Source organism: Canis lupus, chromosome 14 (assembly GCF_011100685.1).
Source record: "Canis lupus familiaris isolate Mischka breed German Shepherd chromosome 14, alternate assembly UU_Cfam_GSD_1.0, whole genome shotgun sequence".
NCBI classification, from domain to species: Eukaryota; Metazoa; Chordata; class Mammalia; order Carnivora; family Canidae; genus Canis; species Canis lupus.
This window is the reverse complement of record NC_049235.1, coordinates 18,734,574-18,761,156: the sequence shown is the minus strand read 5'-3', so window position 1 is coordinate 18,761,156 and position 26,583 is coordinate 18,734,574. Positions and strand designations below refer to the sequence as shown.

At 33.6% G+C, this 26,583-nt stretch overlaps 1 protein-coding gene across 4 annotated transcripts in view; it reads right to left on the bottom strand.

Annotated features, from left to right (window-relative positions):
* VPS50 (VPS50 subunit of EARP/GARPII complex) overlaps positions 1 to 26,583 on the bottom strand; it is a 132,521-nt gene that overhangs the window by 67,589 nt on the left and 38,349 nt on the right. For all 4 annotated transcript variants that reach the window (XM_038556829.1, XM_038556832.1, XM_038556830.1 and 1 more), the window contains 5 exons: positions 21,943 to 21,985; positions 20,464 to 20,562; positions 18,694 to 18,834; positions 3,627 to 3,759; positions 644 to 732 (listed from right to left, as the gene is read on the bottom strand). In XM_038556829.1, the coding sequence (XP_038412757.1) occupies positions 644 to 732; positions 3,627 to 3,759; positions 18,694 to 18,834; positions 20,464 to 20,562; positions 21,943 to 21,985 (505 nt within the window). The remainder of the gene's footprint in view (positions 1 to 643; positions 733 to 3,626; positions 3,760 to 18,693; positions 18,835 to 20,463; positions 20,563 to 21,942; positions 21,986 to 26,583) is intronic.

Genomic DNA, 26,583 nt, shown 5'->3' with positions numbered 1-26,583 from the left:
AATTAAAAATAGAATTACCATATGATCCAAAAGAACAGTCCGAAAAGAACAAAAAAGTTATCTTCAAAGAAATTACACTTTTATCTAGGAAGTAATACATTTTAACAAATTAACAAATTTAATTATCTGATAACAACTATGCTATTAAACTGCAAAAAAAAAGTTATGTAGATACATTCTGCCAATAAACATGTAAGATGCCCTCAAGGGACAAAAATCATTACCTGCGAAAATCTTTTTTCATTCTATACTAGATTCAGCCCAACTATGGGACCTATTTAGTTATCCTTTTCCTAAAATTAATAGAAAACACAAATAAATGAAATAAAAATAAAGAGTATCTCAACAAGAAAGTAGTTTCTTTAGGAAAGCATATATTTGCTAGGACACTAAAAGCAGAAATATACAAGGAATAGACGTATATTTCCAATGGAGATTTTCAAATTAAAAGACTTATAGTCAAATACAATTGTGAACTAAATTATAGAAATTGAATGACAGATTTAGTCCAAAGAAAAACTAACATAGAATTAACTCTATAAGGAATACAAATAACAGAAAATTCAAACACTGAATTTTTAAAATAACTTTGACGTGAAACTTTCTATTGCATTTGTAAAAAAAAGATATAAAAAACCCAAACCTGCCATATTCGTGTAAGTCCATGTTCTAATTTCTTTTTTATGTAGCCACGATCAAAATTAGTTTCTTCAGTACCAATATTACTCCCTTCTGAAAAAAAAAGAGGATACACGTTTTCAGATTTGCTTTACATTTTTTCCAAAGAAGTCATTTTAACTCTCATATATTGTAAGACTATGTAAAATACAGAAAATATGTTTAATATTTATACAACCAAAACAATGTCTAAAACAGGTGTTAGGATTAGGGTGATCCCAGAGACAGGGTCCTCAATGATTTATATACTGCCTACTGCCAGGGCATTACAGGACTCATTAACTTAATTATCAGTTAACATCTATGTTGACAAGGGTACAAACTGCAGAACTGCTCGCACAGTAAGGTAATGATGCATATGGTTTACATTTTTCATGATCCAGAATAATCTTATCCATTCCAGATAAATAATCTGACAATGCCCCACTTTAACAGGTAGACCTGTTTCAAAACAAATTTCCTCATAAAAGCAACTGAAATACAATTATATACATTTATATTTAAAAGATTATGCCTTTTTGAAGGCATGTGAACTGTATGGAATGAACTGTGTGGAACAACTGAGGATATTATTTCATCTCAGGCTAGCATAATGACCACTGGTAACCAGCAAAAGGCCCTTGCATTGGCCAGGCCCCATATTCATGCCTAATGTACATCTGACCACTCTCCAACAGGTTAAGCCTTATTAACTGTAGGGTTTGGCTATTAGGGACCCAGCAGCTCAGGACAGTTCACCTGGACAACAGTTTTAGAGTTTTACTTTAGAATGGTAAAATGTTAGGATACCAGTAGTATCACTATGGAGCTACAGCAGATGACCTCTTAAGACCCTATCAGCTTTACGAAGTTCTGTGGAGAAAAATTTTCAAAGTACTGACTCCTATAATTATATTTCTTAATGTGAATATGAAAGGAATAATTTCAGGTGAACAAATGACTTTTTAGAGTTCTATATATTGTCACCTGTTAAGCTAATCAGAGTCCTGACCTTCTTAAGATACACAGAATCAAGTCAAGGAATTGTAGTGAAGAGGATTAAGTATATAAGGCTCAAAGAGTGTTTTAAGTATGACTCTACACCCCAATGAAAATACATACATATATACAACAATACACGCAAACTATGAGCCTGAAGCAAAAAAGCAAACTTCACTATGATGAGTATGTGTTGTCCCCTAAACTCTCATCCTGTATCTGAAGTGTGTATTAATTTCGTTCCAAATTTTGTCTGGTTTCTCCTTAAATAATGTATTAGAAAAGAGAAAAGAGGTGCTGAAATGTCTTGAGTTTCTGCACCTAGAAAAAAATAAAAGTTGCTAAAAAAGGATAAACTTGTGAAGATCTGGAGTCCCAGCAAGCAATTCCCTAAGTAACCTGAGATTTAAAAAAAAAAAAAAGAAAAAAGGGCCTATGGACATTTCATCATCAACCATCATTATTAATATCATCTCTTGACCTATTTCCTTTGATATTAACAATCTATAGTGTAAGGACTTTACATTTTCCCTAAACTTTACAGCAAACCTACAGGTTAGATGTGTTCCTGAGGTTTGTTTTGTTTTTTTTACCTACCATTTTAAGAAAGAAACTGAGGTCTCATTTCTCATCTTTGGAAAATAGCAGTAAAATCTGAAACCAGGTATCTCTGACTGTAAAGCCCGGGCTCATAGAGGTAGTACAGGGATGACAGCATAGGAGTTGGGTTAAAAACAGTCTGACCTAGAAACCTGACTCAATGCCCACCTCTTCTCTTGCTTTCTCCTCTTTCCCTTCCTTTATCATCCCCCCCAGCAATATTTATAAAAGGATGAAAATCCTTCTATAAAATTTTCCTATTTTTTGCTATCTATATTTATAAGCTTAAGAATCAAGACAAATATTAAACTTATGTCTTCTGTACTACCAGAATCCTACAATACCATTTGTATTCTTCCATCCACCCAAACATAGAAACCAAGACCTCAGAAATTAGAAGTTACTAAAATAATTTGCTTAGCTACATTAAATTGTATGCAATACAGAAAACTTGTGAAGTATAATTTATTTTGCCCATATTAAACAGAACACGGATAAAAACATTTATTACTTTTAAAACTATTTTGAAAAAAAATAAAAAGAAAAAATAAAACTATTTTGAATACTTAATCTAAGCTATTGTTCAAGGATAACCACTTAAGATATATAATTATACAAATGAAGTAATTTAAACATATTGTCTAGTTAATATAATTTCTCAAATATTTGTTCTTTATATGTAGCTGACAATACCATAGTCATTTAAAGTGGTGTTTTCCATTCAAAGATTAATATTTTACAACCTTGCTTTTTATGAAATTTAAGTCCTGCTGTATTTTTTAAAGATTTTATTTATTTATTTGAGAAAGAGAGGAAGAGAACATGGTGGTGGGGAGAAAGGCGGAAAGAGAAGGAGGCTCCCCACTAAGTAGGGAGTCCGACATGGGGCTCAAACCCAGGACTCTGGGATGGTGACCTAAGCCAAAGGCTCACCCAACTGTGCCACCCAGGCACCCCAGAAAAATATAATTACTAATTCTTAGAATCTAGCTTTATTAGTAAAACTTGAAAATTAGCAAATAGATTTAATATTAAACATTAGCATTAATTTTACAGTAAATTGGACAGACCAATGCCTTACCAAGTTTACAATTAATTTTTTAAAAGCTCTTTGTTAATAATTTAGTCCTAAAGCTGTCATTACATATTCCTGAAAACTGGTAATATCTGTACTTAAGAAGTCCTTTGGCCCAGTTAATCCCCAAAGGTAATGGAGCTTTTATAGAAGCTGAATGACTTTCTTCGGTGAGCATTTCACCTATGGTCACCTAAGTCCCTGAAATCCTAAAAGCATGGCTATCCCTTTTCTTTCTCCTTAGCCCAGCAATATGGCATATTTATAGTTGTCTTTAAATAAAATAATACCCTACCAGAAGCAGAAGTAGTATCCTCATTGTCATGCTTTTCATGCCATTCCATAGTCCTGTAATAGCTGAGCATAACTTCCCACAATGCTTTGCATAGGTCAGCAAGACATGGAATATAGCTGTCTGGTGTAACATGCTAAAGAAAATTTAAAAAGTCAACTTTAAAAATTATCACAACTTGCAAAAGGAAAATCAATCATGTCATTTGTGTAAATTAAGTACCTTTGACAATCTCTAAATTCTAGAAATCACAAGGATATTATAGATATTCCATATCTATTAATAACATTTAAAATAATATTTTATAAAACATGGCTATGTGGTCTCAAATCTCACTAATGAAAATAAGTAGAATCCGCCCACCCCCCCCATCCTTTGCATAAACTACCAGCTTGTCATTCTGCCCTTTTTTTTCTGCAGGTAGAGTGATGCCTCCAATCTATTTTGCTGGCTTTCTGGTTTTTTTGGATGTTATAATGGAGCATTTGTCTCATCATTTGAGATTTCATAGCTTTTTTTCCTTTTTTAAATCAATCTACCACAACCAATCATGCTGATAAAGCACTGAAAGGCTAGTAAGACTGGTATATTAAGCCCTCCAAAGTAAATAGCTAGTAGAAATAAACTACATAGTAAATATAGCTATGGTGTATTTGACGTTTAATATAGCACAGGTTGGTAGTGGTCCTCTCTTTCAAAATGTTTTTTCTCTCCGTAATGATCTTTCCCTCCTCTAAGCTCCTTGTCTATTAAAACATTCATCAAGCAACTAATAAAAATACTAACTTGTATGGCTCAGTTCACTTTTGTGCAAGCATGTCAAATCTCTGAAACTCAACTAGGAAGTTGTAAAATAAAGGAGTTGTTAAACTCCAGAGTCAGACTGTACAAGTTGGGCTTATGCCAAGAATGGCAGGATGGTTCAATCTTACGAAATTTATTAATATATTCACCATATTAACACCAAATGATTATCCTAATAGATGCTGGAATATACCTTTGGACAAAATTCAACAGCTGTTCCTAATAATAACTCCTAAAAAATAAAAATGGTTATTTCCTTAAGATAAGGAAACTATGGCATAAGCACTGTGGTCAGGAACAAGATAAGGATGCCCACTATCCCCACCCCTATTTAACAATGTTCTGGAGGTATCTGTCAATGTGATTAGACTAGAGAAAAGAGTAAGAAGCAAATAAACAGGAAAACAAGAAATCAAACTATTTCTATCTGAAAATGACATGTTAATATATTTAGAATATAATTTGTAGAGAACCAATAATAAAACTAACTCAAAAAATAAAATAATTCAGCTAGGTGGCAGGTTATAAAATTAATACAAAAAAATAACATGTATATATACAAATAATAACCCACTCCTCATACCATACATAAGAATAAGCTCCAAGTTGTTAAGAGATTAAAAAGTAAAAACTAAAACTCAACTAGCACTAGAAGAAAACTTAAGTTAAGTCTTCTATCAGCTTGATACAGGGAAAGCTGTTTTACTTAGGACTCAAATATCAGAGATAATAAAATTTAAGATGTGATACATTTTAGTACATAAAATTTTTAAAAAGAATTTACATGGCAAAACAAAGCACCATAAACAAAATCAAAAGACAAATGACAAACTTAAAAAGATATTCACAACATATATCATGACAAAGAATTAATATCCTGCATTTATAAAGAACTCTTCAAAGTTTTGGTGAAAAAGACCAAACATCCTATAGAAGAATGGGAAGAAGTCACAAGCAAACTGCACAAGTAGAGATACAAAAATGGCCATTGAACATATGAAAACATGTCCAACTTCACTCTTTAATAGGGCAAATGTACATTAAAATTAAATAAGACACAGATTCTCATTCATCAGATTGGTGAGAGTTTTAAAGCTGACCATATCAAAGATTCTCTCCTTGACCAAACTCTAGCCAAGATCCTCTAAGCTCTCTTTTCAACTAGCCCTCATGCTTGGCCTATAAAGACTTGCATAAAATACTAACATCGGGGCACCTGGGTGGCTCAGTGGTTGAGCATCTGCCTTTGGCTCAGGTCAGGATCCTGGGATCGAGTCCCGCATCGGGCTCCCCACAGGGAGTCTGGTTCTCCCTCTGCCCCTCTCCATCTCTCATGAATAAATAAATAATTAAAAAACAACAACAACAAACAAAAAACCACTAACATAGCTTCTAATAGCTCAAGGCTGGATCCCTAGGATGACCCTAGTTCCTGTTAAAGTACCTGCCTGAGAAAACTCAAGTCTGCCAAAAGAACTTACTGTCGTTTCAGCTAAGCCCTGAAGATAGGTCCCCTGTCTCCCAGCCTCTGAGGGAGAGAGGGGGCCTAACTTCAAGAAGCCACAGTTAGCAAACCCAGATGGGCTTCACAGGAACTAACCTCCACTTCCTGTTTTCTGTAAGTTTTCATTCTCTGACTTTGAGGCCCATCTCATCCCCTTTCCTTTAAAATGCCCTTGTCACCTCTGTACAAATGGAAGGTGAGCCTGTTTCACACCGGATTCTTTTCCCTGTTTCAACAGTAAACAATGGTTAAAATCTGTCCATACAACTTTAATTAGCATTTGGCTTTATTTATCTTTGACACTCTATATATTCTATTGTCAAGGCTGTGAAAAAGCACCCACTGTCATTCATTGCTGGTGGGAATGATAAATGATCTAAACTTATGGAGGGGAATTTGGCACTGTTTAACAAAATCACATATGTACAATTCCCCTTGACCCAGCAATCCCACTTCTAGGAATTCGTCCTGAAGATACACCTCAAACAATGCAAAAATACATATACACAAGGTTATTCATTGTGAAGGATTATTTATAACTGCAAAATACTGCAATCTATCTAAATGTCCAAACAAGAGACTGGTTGAATAAACTACCGTTCATACACGCAAAAGAGCACTATGCAACTATGAAAAATAATAAGCTGATACACGCATATTTAAATTTTTTAATTAAAACAATTTCTCCTGGAAACCATCTGTTTGTTCTCTATACTTAACAACCTGTTTTTTTAGTTTGTCTCTTTTCTTTCCTTTGCTCATTCTTTTTTGTTTCCTAAATTCCACATAAATTTCTTCTCTGACTGATATATTTCACTTGGCATTATATTCTCTAGCACCATCCAAGGGGGGAAGTGGGTGAGAGGATGGGTGAAATAGGTGAAGGGAACTAAAAGCACACTTATCTTGGGGCACCTGTGCGGCTCAGCTGGTTAAGCACCTGACTCTTGGTTTTGGCTCAGGTCATGAGATCGAGCCCTGCATCAGGCTCTGCGATGGGTGTAGAACCTGCTTAAGATTCTCTCCTCCTCTCTCCTTCTGCCCTCCCCTCTTCCCATGTATGCTCTCTCTCTCCCTCAAAAAAAAAAAAAGAAAAAAGAGTACACTTATCTTGATGAGCACTAAGTAATATATTGAATTGTTGAATCAACATACAATACACCTGAAACTAACATCACACTGTATGTTAATTCTATTGGAATTAAACTTTTTAAAAAAATTTCCCCTTTATACATACATATATGAGAAAGGGAAAAATTTTAACTTCTCTGTGTAAGTTATATATACGATATATATAAAATATATTTAAAATTATACACATAAGAAATAGGAAAAATTTAATGCACATATCTGGTATAACAAAAATAAACAGAGGGAAGATAAACAAGGAAAACACCGTAGTTAGTTACCTTTACAAGGTGGGGTCAGGGATGAAATAATGAAAGAAACATAGGAGGAAGTGACATTTCTCCAAATACACCACATTTGCTATAGGTACGTATTCACAGAAGAATTAGACTGACCATCCAGATTTACACATAGCTTGCAGTAGCTTGCAGAGATTAATATAAAATATTTTTGCTTACTTATGCCATAATTTGAAGTGATTTTTTATGCCTACTTTCCATGTTTACTTTTGTAATTACCACCTATACAATGAACCAGTCTTGATATTTTTCCCCCCTTGGTTTATTTTTATCCCATCATTACATATCTCTTAAAGCACACATGCAATAAAAAACTTGTTACTGATGCACAAGTTCAAGAAAAAGCTAAAGCAGAGGGGAAAAAAAAATCACAAAAAAGTTCTGGGCTGCAACTCAGCAATCATTCACCTGAATAAAGGTATTCTTTTACAAGTCAATTTTTTTCATCTTCATAAACTCAACTTTACATAAATTTATATTTATATTATGCAAATAAATTTAATATAATTATATCCCAACATTCTTTTGGATAGATAAAAGGAAGACAGTGTTAGTCTTATTTCTTCCCAAAGAAAAATTATGACTATACAAATAATTGTTATAGTTCACCAATTAATTTTTATTATACTTGTCACAGTTTAACAAACCAGAAAATTGAATCTTAGAACTACTGCTACCTTCTATTTTCAACCCAGCTACTGTCGAGCTACATTATTTTACTAGTTATTTGAGGAAAAGGAGGTTTTTTTACTGTTACCTCTTGATGATTTGCTGAAATTTAACGAGTTTGGAAGAGATACAAAGAGATGTATATGTAAATTCCTTTCCAAAAAAGTCAAAATTATTGAAGTTACAGCAAGCTTTTTTTCACCAAATAGTTCCAAGTGTAAACATTCACAAATCTAGCTAAACCACTGCACATGCCTAAAAAGTCTTCCAAAAGAATCCAAATTTTATTATCTTCACAAATATGTTCATATGTACAAACCTAAGACTATGACATACTGAGCACCAAATAACAAGATGACTCTTGCCTAAATTTATACTCTAAAATATAAACAAATGTAGAGATTCATTGTACTAAATACATATACAGTATATAGTTTAAGGAAAGAGGGCAAGGTAGAATAGATAAAAAGATATCATTTTTGATACATTTAAGCCTGGATATGTTAATTTCTGCATTTGAAGACAATGCTGGCAATAAGTTAAAAGTGTCATTTCATTTTAAAACTAGACTCCAAAACCGCTTTCCAGTATACCATATAACCAACTGGCATCAACTCTAATTGCAACAAATGATTGTTATGCTTTTAACACCTTATTACTAAAATCATTTCAAGTAGTGTTCTCTCATTAATTTATGAAAATCACCTCTAAATTTCAAGTAGAGAATCTTATCACACAGACATAGGTGAATCACAACTATAACAAAAGAAATTTAAGGAAAACAGCAAATAAACAAATAACTGCATAAATAATCAAAAAATAAAAGGCAGGCCAAGAAGAGAATTTTGAGTGTCCTAATTAACAGCCCATCAAACTTCTACTCAGACATTTATTCTTCTTCACACCAGCAGGGCATAATAGAAAAAAGGCTAGAGAAGAGCTGTCTGGTTCAGTCAGCTGTCTGGTTCCACAATTTAGTGGTCATATGTCCTCAAACAACAAACCACTCAGGACTGAAGTTTCACCTTTCATAAAACAGTGTTAGAGATTACTGGCTCTGCCTACCTTGCCACTAGTTTAATCCATCCACCAATCACTAAATACTAACATTTCATCACAGTTCAAGTCTCAATTAAGGGAGGATTTATTTAGAATAAGACCAGGAATACTGAAGGCAGAGGAGTGCCATATTGCAATTCCAGTTCCATGTTTGTATTACCTATCAGTAGTAGCAATGAAAGTCTTCAACTGGTCAATTTAGAAAATATTCACAAAGAGACACCCCAAAGAACTAAAATAACATGTCCTTAAATTGTTTTAAAAATTAAGAATATATTGGGAATATATAGGAAGTAGAAATTTAATTATCAAATATTACGGTGTTCTAGAGCTATTCTCCACTGCCATTCTTTGCTGAAAGCTAGTAGTATCAATTTATTCAGCAAAAGTTGTGAAGTGAGGGGAAAAGTCGGCTAAAAGTAACATTTTGCACCTTCCATTTCTGCTATTTAACCATCTCAACCTACCTACCTGGTCAAAATTTAAATCATAAAATCAGCTTAGTAAAACCAGCAACATCTTAGCCTTAATTATAAACAATAAGTAAGAATATAGAGGCTATTTTCAAAAAATGTGAAATGAATACAAGCAGCCTTTCCCAATTTGAAGCACACAATGAAAAAAAAATGCCACCTTTTAAAAGTGGATTAAGTGCAAAGCTAAGTGTTTCATATGAAAAAAGGAGGCTGCTAGATTTAGTTTTTTAATTCTTACTAATTTACTTTTACCCTGATCAGAAATCTCTATTACCAAAAAAAAAAAAAAAAAAAAAAAAAAAGAAATCTCTATTACCAAATACCTAAAAAAATTTCAGGAAGATGATTTTTATGTTAAAACGTCAAAATAAAAATTCTTAGGAGTATCCTTAAGGTATTTTTTGTTCTTGCTTCACTTAGATTTAACACTCTAATCACATCCTGACAAACATAAAGGGAACAGATGTCTTGGCATCCACACAGAGACCCAAAACTCCCAGGGCTGCCATCCCCCATCCCCAACTTCATATACACACTGATAGATGGATTTCAAAAAACAACAAAGAGTTAGCATTATATTCAGATGAATGCTGTTAGCACTGTGAATGATGTAGAAGAAGCTGGTGGGGAGGACCACGGCTTGTCTGGGAGGCTTCAGGAAGTATGCTGCAGATCCAAACAGCACTAGGCCCAGGAGCTAGAAACACTTCTGGGGAGGCTGAACTCTGGACCTAAGAAAGTGGCTGAGCCAAGCAATTACAAGATCTCTCCAACCTCTAATTACGTCTATTAAAGGCCAAGCTGTATAAAATTGAACATCATCAGTACTTTCTAGCCATTGGAAGCCAGAGACGTGCACAGTATAGTGGAACAGATAGCACACTTTTGGGCTTAGGGCCCAACTTTGTGACTTACTTGGTCATGATGCTGTAATATCACTTCATTCATCTAGACACCCCTAGGGATGAAACAAATAACCTACATTCTCTCTGAAGCTTTAAACACTATGACTCTCCAAAGACAACAATTATACATATGCTATAGCACAACTTTCCTTGTACCAAACTGGATTCATTCATGATATAAAAACACAAATATATCATGGTGAGAAAATAGTCACTCCCATCTCCCAGGCATTTTATCATTAATACTATAATTGTATATACCCATTAAATCATATTTTCTGTATGATATAAGTGATGCTAACTTGGAACCAACTAACTAGCATCTTTTTTAAATTGTAAAACAAAAGGGTTGCCTTTAAACGATTCTCATGTTTTTCGAATTGCTGTTAAATATGGCCTGAATCAAATTAGACATCTTAATACAAATAAAACAAGCAAAGCAGGTATAATTAGAATACATAATTTATTTTTCAAAATTACAGGTGATAAAATGCTGTGAACCTCTAAGCTGAGATTAGCACCCAAAAAAGGGACAGTATTTAAATGTAAGAACACTATCAAATTAAAAATAGGGTTTCTTGACAGATCTCAAGAATGGCTATCAGTAAATTATTTTTTGTTTCTGCTGGCAGTGCATGCCATGCTCTAAAAACAGGTTGGTTCTTTAGCATCTATTCCCAACCCTCCCCCAACAACACACACACACACAATTCGCCCAGGAGTCTACATTACACTGACAGATTCTTCGACTTGGACAGCCCAGAGGCCTTGCCACACAAGTGACCAGAAAACCCTTTCATTTCCAGCCAAAGAGGGAAGACTGGCTACCCAGATAACTACAGCCCAAAACGTGCACTCCAGGGGCACTCACAGTCCCAGATAACACTGTAAACAACTAAATCTTCAATATTGAAAATCCAGTTAAACCAAGCTGGACAACCTATGGTTGCTTTTCCTGCTCTATGCTCTACTTTTCTCATGCCATTGCTCAGGATAGTACCTTACTATCCCTTGGACCCAGCCATATACATTGTGCCTATTGAAATCTAAGACCTAGCTCAAAACTTGCAACCTCCTAACAATAAGATAGTTTTGCCTTCCTTAGATCCCTTAAAAAAAGGTGTTGACCCCAATGACACTTTATGCTGTTTGAACTTTTCTTATCCTACCTCTGACCAAAATTAATGTTGACACCTTACTGGGTTATATATTCTGTAAAACCGTATCTATACTTGTTGAACTGAACTGATTACTTGATTAACAAAGCTGAGTAATGATAAGGGAACTGGTTTATACTTAGCAAGTCAGAGTATTAAGAAAATGGAGCGTTGTGTCTTATGCCTGCATCCATGAAAGGGTAACAGGCTAGCTTGTCAGTTTGTAAGGAGGATGAAATTTCAGAACCTTCATGGTTCTTGACAATTCAGAGAATAAATAGCATGGAACATTTTTCCTTACCTGTCTTTTGATATTAAGTTTGAGTTTTTAAAAATTAGTAAAGCTTAGTTTTTATTTTATCTTAAATATATAGAAATCAATATATATTCATATGTAAGAAAATATAGGAGTCGTGATGGTACAAATATGTGATAATAAATCTGACAGCTTTATTCTTTGGAGTATTTTAAAACAGACCTGCGGAAGCCACTCAAGGAAATGTATAATATTACTCTTCTAACTGAAAAGACTTCTCTCTTTGACCAAATGTTCAAATATGTACTTTCCAATGAGAGAAATATCTACTCACCTATCCAACAAATCAACCAAATTAACCCCAACAATCAATTAAATATCCCAGTTTAATTTCTTCCACATCCTAAATATGCCTGTGTGATAAACAACATAAATTATTCTTGATATGCTACCTTCTGGTATCTGACAATTAAGCTAATAAATACAAAATAATCAGCATTCATGAATATAGGGAAAGGGATAAAAGCAGACATCACTGATGGGGAGTATAAATTGAAACACTTTCTAGAGGGCAACTTTGGAAAAAATGAACCAAAAACCTTATAAATGCAAAGCCTTTGACAATGCAATTTCATTTCTTACCCTCAATAATGAAAGATGTGTGCAAAGATTTAGCTTTAAGAATATTTACTACAGTGTTGTTCATAATGACAAAAGCTAGAAATAAAACAAATATCTAAGAATAGAAAACTGGTTAATTAATCCAGAAGATCTTACACTGAAATATTGTCAAGCTCTTAAAAGTTATGCAGGTAGCATATTTACTTATATGAAAAATTATTTATAACATAGAAAGTGGGGGAAAATGTTATAAAACTGTTTGTACAGCATAATCCTACTTTTAAAAGTTATTCACTTACGTACACATTAAAAGAACCAGTTTTGCATGCATAAATAATTTTTATTTTCTTCTTTTTGCTTATGTATATTTTTCTATTAATGTTTTACTTCTATGATTTCAAATATGTATATTTTTAAAAGTAAACATGTTAATTAATGATTGCTTAATTTGAGCAACTACTTATATAATCTACATTCTAACTCTATAAAGACTCTAAGTAATGTAATAACATATAAATACCAGACTATTTTAAGTCAGAAAACAGCAAAAGAATAACGAGACAGTTACAGAGTTACAGAGAAGCAAAAACATGCTTAGCTGATGAGAAAAAACATATTCTTCATAACAGAAAATGTTCTGAGAATTTGGGAATAGAAACATGTTTTTTGCTAAAAAGAGGAATTTGTCTTTAGGTTTCTATATGAACATCAAAATAAACGGTATGTTCAAAGGAGATCTTACTAAAGATATTTACTAACCATCAAAGAAACTGACACTGAATTATAATTCAATATCAAGATATTATTTATAATAAAATTTTTAAAGCCTAGAAGAATGAAACATTAAACCAGTCTTCAGTTTGTCTTTCTATGATGTATGCACATAAACCATTTGCAAAAGTACATGGCAGAAGAGCAACTGGGTGGCTCAGTCGGTTAAGCATCTTTATTTCAGCTCAGGTCATGATCTTAGCGTTATGAGATGGAGCCAAGAGTTAGGCTCCATGCTCAGCTCAGTCTGATTGAGAGTCTCTCTCTCTCTGCCCCTCCTACCCCACTCTCTCTCTCAAATAAATAAATAGAAACTTTAGAAAAAGTACACAGTACACAGAAGGTACACAATGTTGGTTCTCTTTCCCTCATACTTAAATTTGAAATGTGTCAACACTATACCAATTAGTCTGAGACAAAGAGGACAAACCAATTTACTCAAGAAACATTTACTAAATACCTCCAGTGTGCCAGACTCTGAGAAAACACATACTGAAGGGCACCTCGGTGGCTCAGTGGTTAGCATCTGCCTGTGGATCCCAAGATCCTGGGATCAAATCCCACATCAGGCTCCCCCTAGGGAGTCTGCTTCTCCCTCTACCTATGTCTCTGCCTCTCTCTTTGTGTGACTCTCATGAATAAATGAATCTTTAAAAAAAAAGACACACACATACTGAAATTATTTCATAAAGTTTAAAAAAAAAACAAAACTCAATTTTTCACCAAAGTATTACTACATTATCAAGTTCATTTCAAAAACAGAACTCAAAACTCATTACGCTCATTTGGAAATGAAAAATTTTAAGTGGTTGGGAAAATTTCAACCAGCTTTAGCCAGCTCTATTATCATAAATTTAATCAATAACATCCTAATTAACATCTTAGTATAAGCTTCCCAGGGAAATCCAACAGCCTGCCAAAGAAGGTTGTAAAAAAAAATGTTTTAAATTGATGCGTAGTTCATAAACTTTCAAAAAATCTACAAAAAGTTTCTCTACAACATCACTAAATAAAGAGCATCCACTTGGTGTCTATAAATCTCTCCACAGACTGGTATAAACATTAAAGGTACATCTATGCAAATACTATCACAAACAAGGCTTAATTTTTTTCAGTAAATAAACCTTTACATTGGCCCTTTCCAGAAATGAATGAGGTTTGATTCTCATTTGAAAATTTTGCTAAGTATCAGAATTTGAGCTTCAAAATAATGTACACATTTTTAAAAGAGCCTAAATTACTGATCTAACAGCTGTAAGCCAATACATTCAAGAAAAACAGGAAAACCAGACTAAAAGATAAACTATAAAAAGAAAAATTGTGTTTCTAATTAAATCATTCAGAAAACATTGTTTGGTAAAGAAAGAGAAGTAAGTACATTCAATAACAAAATAATTTCAATAAGCTCAAAGCCAACTAAGCTTTTAAACTCAGAGCAATGGCTGACAGGATACAAATGGCAGAAATGTCATAACAGGATAGGATGCTGATGGTCTTAAGAACTCTGAAGTTCTCCGTTTACCAGAGTAAATAGAAACAGAACCCTAATTTTGTCCCAGATTTCTTTGTAAAGGGATATCAAAAAATTTTAGTTCAATTTCATTCTAGCCCATTTAGTAATAGACAGATATGAGTGGTTTTTAAAAATACTATGAACAGGGACAAGCAGATGATTAGATCTCTTCATTTCCAATCTCTTTCCATTTAAAGGAAACACAATTGTTCCCTGTTTATAGGAACTCCATTCCTTTCAACTCTGATCAGTATATTATTTCATGTACTTCAGTTTTTAAAAATATTTTATTTATTTATTTGAGAGAGAAAGAAGAGCGCTTGAGAGCACATGCAGGGGAGCAGTGACAGAGAGAGAAGCAGACTCCCTGCTGAACTGGGAGCCCAACTCAGGGCTTGATCTCAGGACCCCGGGATCATGACCTGAGCCAAAGGCAGATGCTTAACCAACTGAGCCACCCAGGTGCCCCTTATGTATTTCATTTTTTAATGTTATATTTAAACTCTGTGATTAAGGACTTCCTTCAAAATACTACTATTATACAAAGAAAAACAACTGCTCAAATGCCTGAACTCTTTCTTCTCATTTCTAAGATCTACCAGTCAACATCTTATACACATCTCCGGAGGACTCTGTTCTTACCTGACATTCCATTGTCAGATATACTCTTCCACTAGCACCACCTCAGTAAGTATTATCAGTTACTTTTAATCAGGGCTAAAATGATTCCCAATTGCTATGCATTGCAAAACCAAGAACCTTACATTCTAATTAAAGACTCCTTCACAAATCATCTCCCTTGCCTGAACTGTGCCATTCCAGATCCTTTATATGTGATCTCAATAGGAAAACATATTTAAATTTCCTTTCATTAGTTTATTAAATTTCTAAGGGTTGCTTCCATTTTTCCTCTCCTGAGACAGTCACCTCCATTTATAGAACTCAGTTACTAAAAGTCCACATCTTTTCATCAATCTAACTGATTGATAGATAGATTTAGATAGATAGATAGATAGATAGATAGATAGATAGATAGATGATAGATAGATAGATAAATAGATAAAATGAGAAATAATTATTCCTAATTTTCCCTGGCTTAAACATGTCAAATTTGGGACACCTGAGTGGCTCAGTGGTTGAGCGCCTGCGTTTGGCTCAGGTTGTGATCCTGGTGTCTGGCGATAGAGTCCTACCTACATCAGGTTCCTGCATGGAGCCTGCTTCTCCCTCTGCCTATGTCTCTGCCTCTGTGTGTCTCTCATGAATAAATAAATAGAATCATAGATAGATAGATAGATAGATAGATAGATAGATAGATAGATAGATAGATAGATGATAGATAGATAGATAGATCAAACAGAATTCAGTATTACAAAACAAATGAAAACTTGTTAGGTTTCAGAGTTATCCATATCCCTGTCTGCTTGTAGCAACACTGATGTAAATACTTCTAAGAGGCTCAGGGTAATTTCTGAACTTCTTTGATTTTTTATTGAGAATCATTCCAAAGAAAATGGGCCACCTTAAAATGTATCACACTCTTCACTTCATTATTGTACTCCTCTGAGTCTGTTCTTTCAACATAGTCTACCATACCTAATTCTGTTTATACCCTTTCCTCAAATGAAATTCCTTCATGAAGCCATCAATATTTGCTACTATTCTTACCACTTCAAAACTCCTTCAACACATATCTTAGCACAGCTTGAAATGTAAACCAGAAGTGTACGACTATATTGGATGAATAATAACATATGTGCCAGCTGTTCGGGGGGGCAAGGGTGTTCTATGACTAAGCTCTAATATACCAATAAATCACTTGTTTCCTTAATTTAATTATATATACCTCACCACTATCACACATAGATGGATAATATTATAAAGAATTACCAGATGTTTCTTGGAGTCCTTTTAACAAACATTAACTCAAAATAAAATTAAGAAAGATAAGCCCCTTGTTATCTGATAATTTAAATATACACAGCTACTTCAAAAGTCAACTTTGAGAAAAAGTGAAAAATTTTTTAAAAAGCTATGATGAACACTTTAAGCACAAATTTTTGTTCATAAACATTTATAAGTTAGGTACAACTTTTAGTTTTGTGTTAAGTAAATGTATAGAGGATTTTCTCAAGAAGCAGAAGTACAAATATGTCTATGATTTTTAAAAATATATAAAAGTTTAATGGTAACCAAGTACACGATGCATATACACAAACACACACAAGATTTAACCAAAGACGACTGAAAGACACAAGCCTAATTAGTTTAAAATGTTTGTTTTAATTATTGAAAGTTATTTTCTGCTGTAACAGAGAAATCACTACCTTGTAATAAATTGCTTTACCATTTAAATCATCTCTTCAGCACAACACTAAAAGAATCAAAAAATGAAATTGATTGCTTGTATATTTAATTTAAATATGCTATCAACCTAAAAAAATATATGAATAAGATAAACAACACATTTCAAAATCACTGAAATTTAACAAATGATGGCTGTACTTAAAACTGGATATTTAAAAATGTAATTATGCAACTATATCACACATTAAGTTAACAATTATTGTATTTGTGACAGTCCTCAGGATTTATGAAATGATTTTTAAAAATTTTAGCTATATTAACAACCATCCACTGCTATTATTAACTTAATCCATAATCTATCATATATAATCATATCCTCCTGGAATATTTGCTGTAGCTCAAATAAGATTTCTCCAGTTTCCAATGAACATGTAACTTTTTGATAAATTCACTAAAGAATGAAGATTAGCTTAATTTTATACTAACTCCTGGACATAATTACAGTAGAGAATAGATATCTACCTTCTAGAACTGTTATTTTCCAAGTAGATTTTATAAATAATTCAAGAATCCTCCAGTGAGAGATACAAAACATTCTTGAACTAGAAGTAGAGACCAAGGTCAACAATGACCTCCACGTTGTTAATTCTGTTATATCACCTTATACAGACTCTCAGAAACATCTGACATAGGTTTACAGTCAATTCTTATGGAAATACTGCCTTCTGTAGGCTGATCCACCACCTCTTAGTTTTTCTCCCACACAGCTAGCTATTTTTTCTCATATCCTTCTAACTGGTCTCTCCTCCCTACCTAATCTCTGAACATCACAAGGCCTAAGGGCCTCAAGGTCCTTTATCTACACTCAATCTTCTTACCAAATATCATGGCTTTAAGTACAATTATATTCCGATGACTCTATAACTTCAGCTCTCATCTCCGTAAGTTCTTTTATCCAACTGCCTCCTGAACAAGTTCCCTTGAATGCTAATAGGTATGAAACAGAATTCATGACTTTTCACTACAAATCAGTCTTCCTTGTAAATACAAATGACACCACTCACTGTTCTCCCAGTTGTTCATCATTCTCTTTTTCTCACACCCTCCATCAATCCATCAGCAGGACCAATTTTAAAACAGAGCCCAACTCAGTTCACTTCTCACCTGTGGTTATATTTCCTATAGACGCCTGATTCTTTAAGGATGAAAAGAAATTGGTTACAGCACCTATACACACAGAAAGGCTGATTGAAAGTGTATACAGGAAACCAGCTAAGATGATTGCTTAGAAGTACCCTACATACAATCACAGAAGAGAATTAAAAACCTGAGAGAAAAGAGTAAAAGAAGCTATGACAGAGTAAAGAGTCCATTTAGAAGCAACTGCACTCCATAAATCTGTACCATCTCATCTACCTTTACCATTTGTGTGACTGAATCTCCCATTATGAGAAAAAGAACAATATGGGAGAAAAAAAAATTTTGGCAAACATTTCTTATTATTTTAGTAGCATCTTCAAATAGCATGTGCTATGAAAAATGGAATATGAATTTAAAAACTAAAAGAGAGGCAATATGAATAGAATTAAGTTGCTACATACTGTACAGAGATCCTTATACTGCAGCTTTTGGAATTTTGTATCTGTGTTTCCTGAACATAGCTCCACATAACCAAGAACAACTTGAAATACAGTATTATGAATGGCTTGAGTAAAGTGCATGTGAAGTTGATCCATTGCTGTCTGTGGAAAGAAAAAACACACACAACATAATTTTATGTTATTAAAATAGGTAAATTTCAATGGATTTGAAAAATACAGGAAAAATCTTTATCAATTATAGATACAGCACAAAAATCAATACTATTCATTAAATTATAATTGTACTGTTATTTGCAAATAATCCCTTCAAATAACCACATTATATCCCTAAAAATAAATCTTCATGGTGAACACTGGTCTGTTGCTTTGTGTTTATGACTGGTACCTATCCTGCCCTTTTCTAGACATGTCATGCATAATCACATCTTTGGAACCCCTCTGCCATCATTCCCTTACATTGTTCAGGATGTTTCTCAATGGTTACCTTCTCAGAGAACCCTTTCCTAACTATCCTATATAAATAAGTACTTTTTATGACTTGATCCACTTACCTGATATGTATTTCTTTATAGCACTTATTGCAACCCAACCTCTTGTCCATTTCTTTCTTTTTTTTTTTTTAAGATTTTATTTACTTATTCATGAGAGAAACAGAGAGAGGCAGAGACACAGGCAGAGGGATAAGCAGGCTCCATGTAGGAAGCCCAACGTGGGATTCGATCCCAGGTCTCCAGGATCACACCCTGGGCCAAAGGCGGTGCTAAACCGCTGAGCCACCCCGGCTGCCCCATTTATTTCTTTAACGTTTGCTTCCCTTACTAGAAGATAAGATAGATGAGGGCCCATATTGAGGTGCCTGGAGCAAGGCACACATTAGGTGATAATAAATATTTAATAAGTATAAGAATTAGTCTAATAAAGGTAATTAGAAGTTACAATCATATTCTCAAGGGTCCTTAAACATGTCCAAAATGACCAAGAGTCTATCTTCTTGTAATTTTTCCAGGCAACAAATTTCTTTATTCAGTTTTTAAAAGTAAACGAAGTTTCAATGGTTTGGTAAATTCTTAGATCTCCTTCTAAGGTAGGAGACCATTTAAAGGAAGAAAACATTTACATCTATCCTGTTTAGCTGTTTTATAGATAAATGTATAATCCTGTATATGCAGAAGGTATACTTAACTTTCAAACAGTGACACTTGTGGCAGATTTTTCAAGGAAAGGAAGCCCTTGAGCAGTAAGAGTAGGTAAACCTATACAACATGGGAATAGTGAGGACATTTGGAGAATAAGAGAATCCTTTGAAAAATCTGATAAATGAAATGGACCTTTTTTATAAATAAACATACACAATATACACAAGCTGACCTATCACTTGGAGGAAACCATGCCGGCCTATCTAGGAACCATGAAGCTTCAAATTAAGAAATTCTCACCGAGGACCAAGAGCTGAGGTAAAAACGTACACATCCTCTCCAAAATGAATCCTCATCTAATACACTTAAAAAAAAAAAAAAAAAACCTACCTAAAAGTGTGAAATTATTAAACCTGACAAACACTTCATAGCTCAAAACAAACTTCTGTAATGTGTCAATCATAGTCCATATACTGAGACTATGTGAATCTATATTAATATGGCATTAAAATGTACTTTGTTAAATGAAACTTTTTAAGGATGCTACATTAGTAATACTCAGATCTGAGCATTCATAAAGATCAACAGATTCCCAATTAAAAAAAAAAAAAGCAAACATTCTTTCAAAACTAACCTGTGTTTTTCCAAGAAGTCGATAAGCTTGTTGAACCTTAGTGTAATGGTTAATGTCAAAATTCTTACAGATTTTGGAAAGAGCTACATCCAACTGTTCCTATGGAATTAAGAGAGAAGGCAAGAGGCAGTTAAGGAATTATGTATTCAAGGCAATGAGAAGAAACTGTTGAGACTAATTTGTCACTTTTAATTAATATCTAAAGACATTTACTCTCACACTAGACTTAACAGTCAAAAACAAATTTAAATAAAAATAGATTATAATTCTCATGTATTACCAACTATAATCAGATTTACTAAGATGTTATTAATATATGAGTATCTAAAGACCCATGCCTGTGTTTCAAGGGACACAGAATAATAGTTACTAATGGAATTTTATTTTTTATTTTTACTTTATGTTTCCTCAAGCATCTGCTAAAATCTTACAACTATATGAACTGAATTTGTAGGACTACTAAAAAATAATAATAGCCCTTCTATAATCACTGAAAAGTAATTCACAATGATACTACATTGACCTTATATGTCTAAGTGCATATGCACCAACTTTGTTTAAGGATTTCTATTTCAACTATTTCATTTCAAAATAATGATTCTCTACATAAGCACCAACTTTGTTTAAGGATTTCTATTTCAACTATTTCATTTCAAAATAATGATTCTCTACATAAGCACAGAATAATATTGTATATTGAGAATAAAGAAGTACTGAGCTTTCAAAAGAAAGTCTTCAATATTCAAGTGTTTATTTACTTAAGGGATTTTCAAAGCATTATCTTTATCAAATAAATTGTCATTCTCACAATCAGTAAATAATTGCATTTATGATGAAAAACTACTTTCACAAAAGGTCATTTGAAAGTCCAACTTCAATTTTTATAAGTATTCTCATCTAGAAAATTATAAAATATTAGAAAATAACAAATAATTATTACATTTATTAGAATTAATACTCTGCTTTTCAAAGATTGCCAAGGAAAGAGATGAACTGTGAATAAATGCAGGAGGAAAGCAAGACTTCCTGCTCATAATGACATATCTTTTCCTTTCCATTTATTAGAAGGTTTAGGAATTTAGGAAGGTTCATTGGCCAAGAATCATTTTTAAACAAATTAGCTCACTGAACTAAAAAAGTTAATAATCAAAAAATAATCAATACATGGTAAATGTTTTGGCTATAATTTACATGAAAATATATGTATGACTAACAGTTTGGGGATCTTTCTGGATATGGTGTTTTTAGAAACAAAATGCCATTTTCAGATCGCATAACTCCAAAAGTATTACTGAGTTTATAAGTAGATTAACATTAACTTGATCATGCACAGATATCCCAAATAAAAAACAATAAAGTGCTGTGATCTATAACACTGGTGATAACACAAAAATCAAAACATAAGACGCATATGTACTTTTCAAAAACCTCTGAAAAGAGAAAACCATTTTAACTTATGACGTAATTAATCCTTCTTACCTCAATTTGTTCTAAAGTATCTTGAAGCTTTGAATTCAATTCACTATCAAACAAAACAGAGTTAGATGTGACTATCTTTAAGGACAAACTAAGGGATATATATATATATATACTAGCTGAATAAAAAATTCATAAATTCACAAATAGTATGAACAGTAAAATATGCTGATCCTACAGACAGTGCAATAAAGCAAGAAAAATGAAAGGAAAAGAATTAGAAAAGAATAAGAGTCATTACTAGAAGCAAAATTGTATAGGTAGAAACTCTGAAAGAATCTATAGATAAAAACTAAGAATTCAAGAATTCAAAATTGATAGCAAGTTTTAAAGATTAAAAAGCATAATATAGATAAAAAGTACAATTTCAAAAGTAAAATCAATTTCTATATACTAAGAACAAAAAATTAGAGGACGAATATTTTTAAGATGTCATTTAAAAAAAAAACAAATACCAAGGAATAAATCTAATTTAAAATATACAATACAAAATTGAGCTAAAACAAGACATAAATATATGAAGATATATACCATTTAAATAAACTATAACCTGTAATATCATTGATATCAGTTCTCGTCAAAATGATCTTCTAGAATAACTGAAATTTTAATTAAAATTCTGGCCAGTTTTGCTTTGTATGTGTATATGAAAACTGTCAAGCTGCTTCTAAAATTTATGTCGAAACTCAAATGGTTAAGAATAGGTAGGAATATCTGAAAAACAATGTTGGTGGACATATACTAAAATAGATAGCATGGTACAAACAGAAGAATACACAAACAGATCAACATAACAAGAATAAAAATAAAATGCAAAATGCCTGAACAGATACTTGACAAAGGAGATATCTGATTGGCCAGTAAATATATACTAGGTACTCCAACTGGGCATTCAAAAAATGCAAACTGAAACTACAAGAAGACATAACAAACAATCAGAATGGCTAAAAATATTTTTTAAAAATTAAAAAAAAATGACTTCAACAAATGTTGGCAAGGATGCAGGACAAATGAAACACTGAATTCAAAGTTGGAGGAAGGGGAAATTGATACAACCTCTGAAAAACTCTAACACTGAAACTCAATATATATTTATTCTACATTCCAGGAGTCTTAGATACATATCTTACAGAAATGCATACACAACTCTTGCAGCATTACTTGTAACAGGCAAAACTTAAAGAAACACAATTGTTTATGAACAATTAAATGAAGTGTGACATATTTATATGATGAAACACTATAGCAATTAAAATGTATCACCTGAACCTCAAAAACATATTGGACAAAAGAAGTCTACTATCGGGGATCCCTGGGTGGCGCAGCAGTTTAGCGCCTGTCTTTGGCCCAGGGCGTGATCCTGGAGACCTGGGATCGAGTCCCACATTGGGCCCCCTGCATGGAGCCCGCTTCTCCCTCTGCCTGTGTCTCTGCCTCTCTCTCTCTCTCTCTCTCTCTCTCTCTCAGTGTGTGACTATCATAAAATAAATAAATAAAAATCTTAAAAAAAAAAAACAAACCAAAATTTAGAAAAAAAAAAAAAGAAGTCTACTATATAGAAGTCAGTATATGATACCACTTATATGGTGTTCAAACCAGGCAAAACTAACTTGGTGACAGAAGCTACAACAGGGGTTATCTTGGAAGAAAAATGACTGGGATTGGGCATGAAGGAAGTTTCTGGGATAACAGAAATGTTCTATTTGCATTTCTGGGTTATAATTAAACAACTATGTTCACTTTGAAAAATGTACTTAGTTGTTGAATCTGCCTTTGTTCCCTTTAATTTCCCTAGGTCAGTTAAAAAAATTAAAAACTAGAACCAATATTATTTGAATTATAGTATCTAATTACTAGAAAGGACCTGTGATAGCTAACAAAATAAATACAATCAAGAGAAAATATTCTAACAACAAAATTAAAACAAACTAAAACCAAATAGAACAAGTGAAAAGTATAATTATACCAGGTATTTTTTACAACTGTTTATAAACTTGACTCTCAAGGTCCTAGCAGCCAAAACAAACAGGAAGGGTCCAACATAATTCAGTATCCATAATATCAAAACATACCAGCACTCAAGGGATAAACAAAACAAAAAAGCCCAAGGAAACAAAAATCACTTTTGTTGGCATTGAAGTTCTGGGAGAATATTTTACCAGAGTCCTAGAAAAGGGTACAATGACTTTTTATCTCCTAATGCACAACACCCTTGACAATAGTCTTATAAAATATATAATGATGGATTCATGGATTCCTTGCATTTGCTTCTTATAAAACCTTTAATGCAAGCTAAGGAAATATCATCCCTCTGGTGTTATTTCATGTAGATACATGTAGATACAGATGTAGATACATAAAAAGCAATGTATCAGAAAAGTAAAACTAATAATACAAGTAATCCATTTTTTGATGGTCTCAGTGATATATGCCCAAACTATGTTGGAATTAGACAATTTGCTACAAATACTATTTATCATAAGCACACTTTTGATTAAGGTTGAGAATTGGAGACTACTCTAGTAAAAACTGAGAGTAAACAAAAGTATGAAGTTTGACAATCAACAGTGTCGGGTTGATATCTTATCGGAAAAATTAAGGTATCTCAGGGTTTATGCCTGAAAAATAGCCATAGCCACAGATAGAGGTTAAGGGAATACTTGTAGGCAGAACTGAGATTTTCCTTTAAAAAAATTTTAAAAACCTAAAAAAGATTCTGGGATAATTTCTGTTCAAAGAACAATGGATGAATGATTGAAGAATGAGAATGAGACTTAAAGGCCCCAAAATAATATACCAAAAATGATAGTCATGATAAGTACCTTGGCACTTAGAAAGAATTAAAACATTCCTCACCTCCACCTCTTCCCCCCAAAATAGTATCTTCTCCTGCAGTTGTTCTTTCTCCCACCTTCTCCCTCTTTTTTTTTTTAATTTTTATTTATTTATGATAGTCAGAGAGAGAGAGAGAGAGAGAGAGAGAGAGAGAGGCAGAGACAAAGGCAGAGGGAGAAGCAGGCTCCATGCACCGGGAGCCCGATGTGGGATTCGATCCCTGATCTCCAGGATCGCGCCCTGGGCCAAAGGCAGGCGCCAAACCGCTGCGCCACCCAGGGATCCCCCCTTCTCCCTCTTTTGATTCACATCATCACCACCCATTCGATATAAGCTGGAAAACTCTGTGTCATCTTTAATTCTTCCCTCTCTTCATGTGTTAACTGGTAATCAAATCTGACAGTTCTACCCTTTCAGTATTTCTCATATCTACCTATGCTTCTTTCTCAACTGTGTGTCCTAACTCAAGCGTTAGTACCTTTTGCTTGAATTATCTTAATGGCCTCCTAATGAATCTTGCACAACACCCACACCCACCCTTCAATCCATCAGCCATTTATTTGACAAACACCATCAACCTACTATATACCAAACATTGTGTAACATCTTCCAAAAAGCTCTCAGGGATAACTCTGAGCAGGGTCTTCATTTCAGATTGGATTTGGTCAATATTCTGTTTGACCCGGCAGACATAGTTTTCCCCAACTTATATGTGAAAGGCTTCAGTCAGGCCTGACTAGTTCTGTGGGCCTGACCATTTCCTGCTATCTAATATCTGTCAGCTTCATATAAGTTACCTGCTTGGAAAAAAAAAAAAAAAAAAAGTTACCTGCCTGGTCCCTAAAGACATCTGAGTTTCCAGCTCTTAATGAAAGCAGAAATAAATTCGTATTATTCCACTGCTTTAAAACCTTTGGTGGCTCCCCCCAATAAACCAAAGGTAAAGCCCCAAATTAGTACAGCATCAAGATTCTTAACAATGACATGAAATACTACCTTCCAAGCAAAGGCAGACACTCAGCTGCTGAGCCATGGTGTCCCTTTACATTAACTAATACCTAGGGTACAGAATCATTTTAACCATAAATAATATAGGCAGTAAAACCATCCAGATTCATGATAATTTTATAAACAGTAAAACCTATTTTTTTCAATTGAGGAGTTGAAGAAATCATTACTCTCAACTGTGAGAGTGCCTACATTTTCGTCATCTAGACTAGATGCAATTCCCCTAACAACCCCAGACCTCACACACTCTGTTCTTGTATATAAGGTTCATGAGAACCAGAACATATTTTCTCCATTTCTTACTCGCAAATGTCCATCTGTATTTTCAGGTCCATCCTAATGTCATCTTTTCTGGGAAGTCTTCCCCTGTAGACTGTTCCGCTCAGTTTCACAATGCTCTGTTTCCAGCATCCCAAATATCTGTGACCGTCTCCCTAAGCAGACTGGCTTATTCTCCAAGATTCCCCAGGACTAACTAAACTCACTGTCTGACTCACTGCTGAGTCAAATTTGCACTTTAAACAAAAAGGGTAAAATTTTCCCATCACATTCCTTTAGCTCCTATTTTCTACCTCAATAAATAAAACTACAGAGATAGAAAAAGAGAAAGAAGAATGTTTTAGAAGAAAAAGAACTTTCCTAAACTGGGTCTACAGGTGCCTTAACAAGAGGAAAAGACAGTTAAGCAGAACTAAAGCAGTTCTACTCCTCTATCATATAGGGCTGAGAAGTTCACCGAAGGCTGAAGATAGAGATACAGATATAGAAAGGCAAGAATACCTGGATTAATAAGTAAGTTAG